The sequence below is a fragment of the Oncorhynchus clarkii genome, chromosome 17, assembly GCF_045791955.1.
Source record: "Oncorhynchus clarkii lewisi isolate Uvic-CL-2024 chromosome 17, UVic_Ocla_1.0, whole genome shotgun sequence".
NCBI lineage: Eukaryota > Metazoa > Chordata > Actinopteri > Salmoniformes > Salmonidae > Oncorhynchus > Oncorhynchus clarkii.
In genome coordinates, this window is record NC_092163.1 from 70,932,328 (window position 1) to 70,944,504 (window position 12,177).

At 43.6% G+C, this 12,177-nt stretch overlaps 1 protein-coding gene across 1 annotated transcript in view; it reads right to left on the reverse strand.

The window, feature by feature from the left end:
• Window positions 1–1,557: 1,557 nt before the first annotated feature.
• Window positions 1,558–12,177, reverse strand: part of LOC139371355 (suppressor of tumorigenicity 7 protein-like) — a 37,119-nt gene continuing 26,499 nt past the window's right edge. The window contains exon 15 of the mRNA XM_071111703.1: window positions 1,558–3,944. Coding sequence (XP_070967804.1) covers window positions 3,849–3,944 — 96 coding nt within the window. The 3' untranslated portion in view covers window positions 1,558–3,848. The remainder of the gene's footprint in view (window positions 3,945–12,177) is intronic.

Below are 12,177 nucleotides of genomic sequence, written 5' to 3' on the forward strand. Positions count from 1 at the left end.
AGCAACTCTAGTGAATGTGAAACGAGGCCACCTTTGTTTGACTCAGTAGTGTGACAAGGGTTTTATTCTCCCTGCCATTTGGTGGATTATTAGCCTGGCCCCAGATCTGTATTAAACCAACACCTCTCACTATTGTTGTATAGCCTACATATGCAACAGACAACAATTTGCTAAAGCACATACAGATCTGGGACCAGGCTAGTGGTTTATCAAACATGCCTCAGTCTGTCTACCCCGAGGTAGTCAGCTTACCCTCTCCTCTCCAGCTTCTGACCTCTGATTAACAGAGTTGACTATCCGGGCCGGCCAGCTCCTGTATTGTTTGGTTTGTAGATGAGGTGATACCAGGTATATACAATAAATTATGAGATTCATTAAAGGGACTTGGGTCCCACATCAGTCCATCCAGTCTCCATGTGCAGGAGTACACCAAACGTCCATCTCTATCCCACCACATAGCCTCCGCAAGTCCCAAACTAGTTTGGAGTTTTGAGAGTATAGAGAATAGTAGCTTTGAGAGTATATAGAACAGTAGCTTTAACAGTATGGCTACTGCCATCTGGGGATATGGAGTGTGAAGTGGGATTTTGTAGTAATGCTTACCCAATCCTTTCAGATATACACAAATACCTAGAGGCGATAAGGGTTGTTTCAAACCCCCCACTTTGGTGTTGCAAGCACTAACCCTAACCCAAGCACCATGCTCCAAGCCAATGAGTCATGGTAACCACTCTCTATAAGTCTCTGTGTATCTCTACTGACAAAGACAAAGTGGCTGTTTGTGTATCTTTATAGGGGACCGATGAGAGTGTTTTGTCCCTGCTGTTGTTGTCACGGCCCCAGAGTCTGAGGAACATTCACCAGCAATTTGTTGGTTCAAACACAAACATCATCATTAGCAACTGTCACAAACCCCTGGACCTGATACAAATTCAATAAGTGGCCAACTTCCTCTAAGCGCCAAACTGCAAGTATAAATGTAAATATAACAGTTGAACAACCCCTAGTCTAGTGTTAGGAGATGGGCTCTCTTTCACAGTGTGGGGGAAAGGGAACATTGATGTGGGTCATAACGTCAAAGCTGCTTTTCATCCAAACACCAAATATAGCGAAATGGTAAGGACGTATAATGTAGGTACTCTCAGCTTGTCTTACATGTATGTTCACTGTCTAGGGCAGGGCTGCCCAACCCTCTTCCTGGAGATCTACCATCCTGTGGGTTTTCAGTCCAACCCTCTTCCTGGAGATCTACCATCCTGTGGGTTTTCTGTCCAACCCTCTTCCTGGAGATCTACCATCCTGTGGGTTTTCAGTCCAACCCTCTTCCTGGAGATCTACCATCCTGTGGGTTTTCAGTCCAACCCTAATTTAACACACCTGATTCTACTTATTAGCTGCTCAACAAGACCTTAACTAGCTGAATCAGATATGCTAAATTAGGGTTGGACTGAAAACCTACAGGACAGTAGATCTCCAGGAAGAGGGTTGGGCATCCCTGGTCTAGGGTAAACCATAGGGCCTAGGCCACATCCCCAAAACATACAAATCAGTCTTGAATCTGTTTTTTAAATTTATTTGTTCACAAAGTACAACAAAAATTCAAACACACACGCATTAGATTTACATTCAAGAACCAATTTATTGTGAGCTATCTAACTCATATGGTAATAAGTTCAAATAGGACTTCTGTCTTCAGCATTTCATCTTGTTATTCTGGACTATCCCAAATATAATCCAACAGTATGGAATTAAAATAGTGTACAGTAATTACACCCAGATAGTGCACAGTATAGCCAGGTAGGAGTGTTGATGGCTCTGACACATAAATTGAATGAAAGTAGCAAACCAATTATAAGTGCTGTTCAAGCACAGTGCACAAATATCACATTATGCAAACAGGGCGGGATTACCGAACGGGCACGTGACAAAATGTGTAGAATTGCATTATAAAACTGCACATGTGTAAATGCAGAAAGATAGCTGTATTCTCCTCCCAAAATATATATTTTTTGGGGCCCCGAGGCCCAAAATGCATTAGTCCGGCCCTGGATGCAATGCACTACCAGCAACCAATAAACAGTCAGCTCTTGCTGCCATCTTTACTCATAATTGGGTTTATGTATGATAAAATACATAAAATAGTTGAAGGAATTAGCAAATGAATGAGCAGGTTCTGAAACCACTGTGTGCCGAAACATTGGTTCATCAATACAATACATATCTGGGAGTATTGTAAGAAATAGCTTTCAATTTCATCAAGCCGCTTAAATCCAATCTGTCTGTTGAGCTAGTGAGGTACAAAAGGCCCTTTATGCTATTCATGATCAAATATCGAGTCCTGACACAATATATACTGTAGGCTATTGACTAGTCTTAGATCACGGTTCAGAGTATTTGCTGTTGAGGCTACGGTGAAACCACACAGTGATTCAAACAAAGCGGCCTGTTGTGATGGCTGATTACACCTGAGCAACACGAGTTGACTACAACTCATAGAGGACCTGGAAGCACAGCGTTCAGTTATGTGATTGGCTGTGAGTGATGCCATGACTACCCATGCCGTAACCGGTCATAATCCCACTTACATGTTTATGCTACGTTTGAGGGGGCGCAGGTTGCCAGTGATATAGCGCGGAGGTGGCATGCTGTGGCAACAACTGGCAAAACACTGCAGGCATTGTATACACTACAGACAGAGTGAAGCAGTAAATCAAGGATCTGTTTTTAGAAGGTCTCAAAAACTTAAACTCTGCCCCATAGGATGACTATGTACCATAAAGGCTATGCTTTGTTTCAACCCATCTGAACTGGCATGACACACATACCTTATTCCAGAGCCATGTATTTAGATTTTTTTGTTAATGATATTGTTCTAATTCTAGACATTGTTACATAGCATTATAGAGATATTTCCCACGTAATGTAAATGGCCGCTAACATGGCTGCCATGTATTGTTGTCTCATGTAAATGCATCATAAAGCAGAAACCACAATGTCCCAACTCTCTAAATACATGGCTCTACCTCATTCTAGTGAACATTAATGTGTCTGTTCAGACATGAAATCGTGGAAAACAGGCCTTCTAGTATGCTTTTCTATAGATATCAATCTGTCTCCTGCTGCACCAGCTAACAGACAATACATTTGGAAAGATATTATGAATAGCAACACTAGAACCAGGGTGGCAACATTTCGGGAACTTTCAATAAATTCCATGTTTTTCCCAGAATCCCAGTTGGAGGATTCCCAGAATCAGTAGGGGAATCAGTAGGGGAATAAGGAGGGGAATCAGTAGGGGAATAAGGAGGGGAATCAGTAGAGGAATCAGGAGGAAATCTGGAATTCTAAAACCAGGATCTCAGGAAAATCAGGGAATTTATCAAAAGTTGCAACCCTAACTAGAACAGAGGGATACTACTTCCATGAACTGTAGTGTTAGCCTTCACAATAATGAAACATGAACTAATAATACATGTATTGTTTCAGCACTTAATTCAGAAGTGTATGAGAGATTGACGTAATTTAGAGGTGGGACTTGGAAGTCAAATGTAGGTTGAAATACTTTCTATTTACCGTTCTGTGTAACTCAACATAACTTCAAGTTCCTGTAATAATAATAAACGAATAACTGCGTGAATATCTGGTAAATGTTTACTTTAAAAACCTGGCTTCTTAGCAGTTGCATCTCTGAGTTGCGTCTGGATGTTGATACAAGACTTGGCCAACATAATCAGTACCAAAACAACAAGTGTGTGTGCACGCTGAAGACAGGAGAGCAAACATTTCTGTCTGTAGTTTTGGAGTGTTGGTGTCTGAGGGGTGTGTATGTGTACGTGTGTGAGATGGGGTCAGATTCGAGTCAGCTGATGCCAGAAACTGGATGGCATGAAGCTCTCCATCTTGTCTGCGAAGAAACCCAGGGGTGTGAAGAGGGTGCTGAAGAACTGAGGAACAAAACAAAGTCATTTCAATACACCACTTTCAATAGCCTACAACCCATCCAGAGATGGGGATATATACGGCTCTATATGCAAAAAATATGATTCTGAGATAATTGGCTGATTCCGAACCCCCATTGGTTTGAATGGTGTCAGCAATTTTTATGTTGTATTCTTTTGAATTTAACAACATGAATTGTGGGTATTTAGAGCACTATATAGTTGGGCTCCCGAATGGCGCATCAGTCTAAGGCACTGCATCTCAGTGCAAGAGGCATCACTACAGTCCCTGGTTTGAATCCAGGCTGCATCACATCCAGCCGTGATTGGGAGTCCAATAGGGTGGCGCACAATTGGCCCAGCGTCGTCCGGATTTGGCCGGGGTAGGCCGTCATTGTGAGGGGTAGGCCGTCATTGTGAGGGTTAGGCCGTCATTGTGAGGGTTAGGCCGTCATTGTGAGGGTTAGGCCGTCATTGTGAGGGGCAGGCCGTCATTGTGAGGGGCAGGCCGTCATTGTGAGGGGTAGGCCGTCATTGTAAATAAGAATTTGTTCATGACTGACTTGCCTAGTTAAATAAAGGTTACATAGAGGGAGGATAAATTAAAGTGGGAATACCAGCAGAAGCATGGCGACTTGTATTGAGGGCGTTAGAATGTACCCTTCATCTAAGGCTGAATACCAGCAGAAGCATGGCGACTTGTATTGAGGACAGGGGGCACGTTAGAATGTACCCTTCATCTAAGGCTGAATACCAGCAGAAGCATGGCGACTTGTATTGAGGGCAGGGGCACGTTAGAATGTACCCTTAATCTAAGGCTGAATACCAGCAGAAGCATGGCGACTTGTATTGAGGGCAGGGGGCACGTTAGAATGTACCCTTCATCTAAGGCTGAATACCAGAGCTTGCATCACTACTACTACTAGGGAACCCAGGTGTAATTCTATAAAATGCTCTCCCAAAACAAGTAAGCAAGTAGAGATAGGAGACCCATAACCCTTACTGAGGCCTCTCCCTCTCCAGCATAACCAATAGAAATCATCCACGATCACACATCTGAAATATGTTCAACCCCAATAGTTCAATCCACCATAAACAACACGTTGTGTTTATGAAGCAATACATTTGCGAGGTGAACAGATGGTTTTGACAGGATGTGGGAAGCAGCATTGTTCTAGTATGTGGAACTATGGCCAAGCATGCCAAGTAATGGGTCTCTCTTCCCCAGTTCCAACCCTCACTTAATAGATACACAAACTAGGGCTGGGTGGTATCCTGATGTTCATACCATTCTTGTACCATACTGGGATATACGTATAGGTGCCTGAGCAGTGGAGCAGCTGGACCCACACTTTCAAACTAGGGCTGGGTGGTATCCAGATGTTCATACCATTCTTGTACCATACTGGGGTATACGTATAGGTGCCTGAGCAATGGAGCAGCTGGATCCACACTTTCAAACTAGGGCTGGGTGGTATCCAGATGTTCATACCATTCTTGTACCATACTGGGGTATACGTATAGGATACGTATAGGTGCCTGAGCAATGGAGCAGCTGGATCCACACTTTCAAACTAGGGCTGGGTGGAATCCAGATGTTCATACCATTCTTGTACCATACTGGGGTATACGTATAGGTGAGCAATGGAGCAGCTGGACCCACACTTTCAAACTAGGGCTGGGTGGTATCCAGATGTTCATACCATTCTTGTACCATACTGGGGTATACGTATAGGTGAGCAATGGAGCAGCTGGACCCACACTTTCAAACTAGGGCTGGGTGGTATCCAGATGTTCATACCATTCTTGTACCATACTGGGGTATACGTATAGGTGAGCAATGGAGCAGCTGGATCCACACTTTCAAACTAGGGCTGGGTGGTATCCAGATGTTCATACCATTCTTGTAACATACTTGGGTATACGTATAGGTGCCTGAGCAGTGGAGCAGCTGGACCCACACTTTCAAACTAGGGCTGGGTGGTATCCAGATGTTCATACCATTCTTGTACCATACTGGGGTATATGTATAGGTGCCTGAGCAATGGAGCAGCTGGACCCACCCTTTCAAACTAGGGCTGGGTGGTATCCAGATGTTCATACCATTCTTGTACCATACTGGGGTATATGTATAGGTGCCTGAGCAATGGAGCAGCTGGACCCACCCTTTCAAACTAGGGCTGGGTGGTATCCAGATGTTCATACCATTCTTGTACCATACTGGGGTATATGTATAGGTGCCTGAGCAATGGAGCAGCTGGATCCACACTTTCAAACTAGGGCTGGGTGGTATCCAGATGTTCATACCATTCTTGTACCATACTGGGGTATATGTATAGGTGCCTGAGCAATGGAGCAGCTGGATCCACACTTTCAAACTAGGGCTGGGTGGTATCCAGATGTTCATACCATTCTTGTACCATACTGGGGTATACGTATAGGTGCCTGAGCAGTGGAGCAGCTGGACCCACACTTTCAAACTAGGGCTGGGTGGTATCCAGATGTTCATACCATTCTTGTACCATACTGGGGTATATGTATAGGTGCCTGAGCAATGGAGCAGCTGGATCCACACTTTCAAACTAGGGCTGGGTGGTATCCAGATGTTCATACCATTCTTGTACCATACTGGGGTATACGTATAGGTGCCTGAGCAATGGAGCAGCTGGATCCACACTTTCAAACTAGGGCTGGGTGGTATCCAGATGTTCATACCATTCTTGTACCATACTGGGGTATATGTATAGGTGCCTGAGCAATGGAGCAGCTGGATCCACACTTTCAAACTAGGGCTGGGTGGTATCCAGATGTTCATACCATTCTTGTACCATACTGGGGTATATGTATAGGTGCCTGAGCAATGGAGCAGCTGGATCCACACTTTCAAACTAGGGCTGGGTGGTATCCAGATGTTCATACCATTCTTGTACCATACTGGGGTATATGTATAGGTGCCTGAGCAGTGGAGCAGCTGGATCCACACTTTCAAACTAGGGCTGGGTGGTATCCAGATGTTCATACCATTCTTGTACCATACTGGGGTATACGTATAGGTGCCTGAGCAGTGGAGCAGCTGGATCCACACTTTCAAACTAGGGCTGGGTGGTATCCAGATGTTCATACCATTCTTGTACCATACTGGGGTATACGTATAGGTGCCTGAGCAGTGGAGCAGCTGGACCCACACTTTCAAACTAGGGCTGGGTGGTATCCAGATGTTCATACCATTCTTGTACCATACTGGGGTATACGTATAGGTGCCTGAGCAGTGGAGCAGCTGGACCCACACTTTCAAACTAGGGCTGGGTGGTATCCAGATGTTCATACCATTCTTGTACCATACTGGGGTATACGTATAGGTGCCTGAGCAGTGGAGCAGCTGGACCCACACTTTCAAACTAGGGCTGGGTGGTATCCAGATGTTCATACCATTCTTGTACCATACTGGGGTATACGTATAGGTGCCTGAGCAGTGGAGCAGCTGGACCCACACTTTCAAACTAGGGCTGGGTGGTATCCAGATGTTCATACCATTCTTGTACCATACTGGGGTATACGTATAGGTGCCTGAGCAGTGGAGCAGCTGGACCCACACTTTCAAACTAGGGCTGGGTGGTATCCAGATGTTCATACCATTCTTGTACCATACTGGGGTATACGTATAGGTGAGCAATGGAGCAGCTGGACCCACACTTTCAAACTAGGGCTGGGTGGTATCCAGATGTTCATACCATTCTTGTACCATACTGGGGTATACGTATAGGTGCCTGAGCAGTGGAGCAGCTGGACCCACACTTTCAAACTAGGGCTGGGTGGTATCCAGATGTTCATACCATTCTTGTACCATACTGGGGTATACGTATAGGTGCCTGAGCAGTGGAGCAGCTGGACCCACACTTTCAAACTAGGGCTGGGTGGTATCCAGATGTTCATACCATTCTTGTACCATACTGGGGTATACGTATAGGTGCCTGAGCAGTGGAGCAGCTGGACCCACACTTTCAAACTAGGGCTGGGTGGTATCCAGATGTTCATACCATTCTTGTACCATACTGGGGTATACGTATAGGTGCCTGAGCAATGGAGCAGCTGGACCCACACTTTCAAACTAGGGCTGGGTGGTATCCAGATGTTCATACCATTCTTGTACCATACTGGGGTATACGTATAGGTGCCTGAGCAGTGGAGCAGCTGGACCCACACTTTCAAACTAGGGCTGGGTGGTATCCAGATGTTCATACCATTCTTGTACCATACTGGGGTATACGTATAGGTGCCTGAGCTGGAGCAGCTGGAGCCCACACTTTCAAACTAGGGCTGGGTGGTATCCAGATGTTCATACCATTCTTGTACCATACTGGGGTATACGTATAGGTGCCTGAGCAATGGAGCAGCTGGATCCACACTTTCAAACTAGGGCTGGGTGGTATCCAGATGTTCATACCATTCTTGTACCATACTGGGGTATACGTATAGGTGAGCAATGGAGCAGCTGGATCCACACTTTCAAACTAGGGCTGGGTGGTATCCAGATGTTCATACCATTCTTGTACCATACTGGGGTATACGTATAGGTGCCTGAGCAGTGGAGCAGCTGGACCCACACTTTCAAACTAGGGCTGGGTGGTATCCAGATGTTCATACCATTCTTGTACCATACTGGGGTATACGTATAGGTGCCTGAGCAATGGAGCAGCTGGACCCACACTTTCAAACTAGGGCTGGGTGGTATCCAGATGTTCATACCATTCTTGTACCATACTGGGGTATACGTATAGGTGCCTGAGCAGTGGAGCAGCTGGACCCACACTTTCAAACTAGGGCTGGGTGGAATCCAGATGTTCATACCATTCTTGTACCATACTGGGGTATACGTATAGGTGCCTGAGCAGTGGAGCAGCTGGACCCACACTTTCAAACTAGGGCTGGGTGGTATCCAGATGTTCATACCATTCTTGTACCATACTGGGGTATACTGGGTGGTATAGGTGCCTGAGCAGCAATGGAGCAGCTGGACCCACACTTTCAAACTAGGGCTGGGTGGTATCCAGATGTTCATACCATTCTTGTACCATACTGGGGTATATGTATAGGTGCCTGAGCAGTGGAGCAGCTGGACCCACACTTTCAAACTAGGGCTGGGTGGTATCCAGATGTTCATACCATTCTTGTACCATACTGGGGTATACGTATAGGTGCCTGAGCAGTGGAGCAGCTGGACCCACACTTTCAAACTAGGGCTGGGTGGTATCCAGATGTTCATACCATTCTTGTACCATACTGGGGTATACGTATAGGTGCCTGAGCAATGGAGCAGCTGGATCCACACTTTCAAACTAGGGCTGGGTGGTATCCAGATGTTCATACCATTCTTGTACCATACTGGGGTATACGTATAGGTGAGCAGTGGAGCAGCTGGATCCACACTTTCAAAATAGGGCTGGGTGGTATCCAGATGTTCATACCATTCTTGTACCATACTGGGGTATACGTATAGGTGAGCAGTGGAGCAGCTGGATCCACACTTTCAAAATAGGGTTGCAAATGTATGTTTTTACACCCTCACTTTTTTACCAGAAAATGATCATGATGTATTTATTGGGTAATGTCATTTCCAATGATTAATAATATTTTAAAGTAGTCTGTATTAAAATAGATATGTCCATTTTATATATGACACTGTATAATATTTAACAGATTGCATTTTGGGCTCCCAAGTAGCGCAGCGGTCCACTTGGCCCAGCGTTGTCCAGGTTTGGCCGGGGTAGGCAGTCATTGTAAATAAGAATTTATTCTTGACTGACTTGCCTAGTTAAATAATGGTTAAATCATTAAAACAAATGATAATAATACAATTTGAACCCACTCCCCGTTGCCTCAAGATGAACGGTATTGACCAATAGAAAGTCCTCACTCCTGCGTGCTCTGTGATGTTCCGTAAAGTTACAAAGCACTAGTTGCACCACTGGTGTTCAATATGACCTGCTAAATATTTATTTACATCTATTTTGTTGCGTTGTCGTTTCATTTGTATTGTTGTTTCATGTCAGAGTGTTTGGTCCAATGGTGTTGTTACATATCATTTTCATTGTATAATTTCCTGGGTGAGCCCCATATGCCAGCGCACTGTGGCCGCTTCAGAGTTACAATGTAGCCAAGCTTAGTCTGTATGCACCTATGCCCAAATGAAAAAGCACAGGATATTTGTATCATGATAAAACAGCTCTGCTTGGTTTGGTAACTAATTTCGACCAAGTAAGCAATTTCAACCGTCTTCTCATCAAATATGTACGGTGCTGTTCAATTTAAACATGTTCATGGAGACGAAGCTTCAAACGATGGCACCAAGCAAAGTCCATGTCGGAGTTGAAGCGGAACACTAGTGTGCTTGCTGAGACTACACTTTTGTTATTCCTCATACTTTTCATGGTTATTCTGTTTATATTCTCCTCACAGTGGGTGTTGTTCAAAAAGACCACTATTAAACAGAATTACAATTTTAAAAATCATTGATAGTAGTTGCAGGCTACAGATTTGTTCAAACGTAAAACCGTTTAATTTTCACTCATCTTTAAAAAAGGCAAGATTCTCAAGGTAGGCTACAGTAGAAAGACTTTTGTTCTCATAATTCAGATTCATTGTTTAATAGTCACATGTACAGGATTGCAGGTGTGATTGCAGGGTACAGTAAACATCTTAGTCCTTCATGTTGGAGCTCGGACACTAAGTAAAAATAAAACAATGAAAATGGTAATACATAAAAACAACAGAAATAGCACTATATACATTATAACTGTAGCAATGATGAATGAAATCAGTAATGAATTAAACATGCATGGTTCTAAAAACCAAAACGCAATTACGTTACTTTGTTTCTATTCATCAAATTAGGCCTATAACAAAATATGCAGGCTGTAAATGAGTAGCTTGTGAAAAAATATGAGTATTTAATGGCCTTTATGAAAGAAAAAAGGTTGGAGACCCCTGCTATATCTCAAACTGCTCAAATATGACCCATCTTTTTTTTTACCTTTAATTAACTAGGCAAGTCAATTAAGAACAAATTCTTATTTTCAATGACGGCCTAGGAACAGTGGGTTAACTGCCTGTTTAGGGGCAGAACGACAGCTCGGGGATTAGAACTTGCAACTAATCCAACACTCTAACCACTAGGCTACCCTGCCGCTCCATATTACAGGAGCTACATTGTATTATTTCTATTGTAGATTCGGTGACTCAATTTATTTATTTATAATAAACTTCCCAGTCCAAATTGGTTGTTGATCATTGTTAGACAACCATTTGCAGGTCTTGCCATAGATTTTCAAGCAGATTTAAGTCAAAACTGTAACTCAGCCACTCAGGAACATTCACTGTCTTCTTGGTAAGCAACTCCAGCGTAGATTTGGCTTTGTGTTTTAGGTTATTGTCCTACTGAAAGGTGAATTCATCTCCCAGAGTCTGGTGGAAAGCATACTGACCCAGGTTTTCCTCTAGTATTTTGTGCTTAGCTCCATTCCGTTTCTTTTTTTATCATGAAAAACTCCCCAGTTCTTAACGATTACAAGCATACCCATAACGTGATGCAGCCACCACTATGCTTGAAAATATGGAGTGGGACTCAGTAATGTTTTGTATTGGATTTGCCCCAAACATAACAATTTATTTAATTCAAGACAAAAAGTCAATTGCTTTGCCAATTTCTTTTGCTGTATTACTTTAGTGCCTTGTTGCAAACAGGATGCATGTTCTGGAATATTTGCATTCCTTCTTTTCACTCAATTATGTTAGTATTGTGGAGTAGCTACAATGTTGATCCATCCTCAGTTCTCATATAACAGCCATTAAACTCTGTAACTGTTTTAAAGTCACCATCATCGCGAAATCCCTGAGCAGTTTCCTTCCTCTCCAGCAACTGAGTTAGGAAGGAAGCCTGTATCCTTGTTGTGACTGGGTGTATTGATACACCATCCAAAGTGTAATTGATAACTTAATGCTCAAAGGGCTATTCAAGGTCTGCTCTTTTTTTAATCTACCAATTGGTGCCCTTCTTTGTGAGTCATTGGAAAACCTCCCTTGTCTTTGTGGTTGAATCTGTGTTTGAAATTCACTGATCGACTGAAGTAGTCATTCAAAAAGCATGTTAAACACTATTATTGCACACAGTGAGTCCATGCAACTTGTGACTTGTTAAGCCCATACTCCTGATTTTTTTTTGTAGTTGCCATAAGAAAAGGGT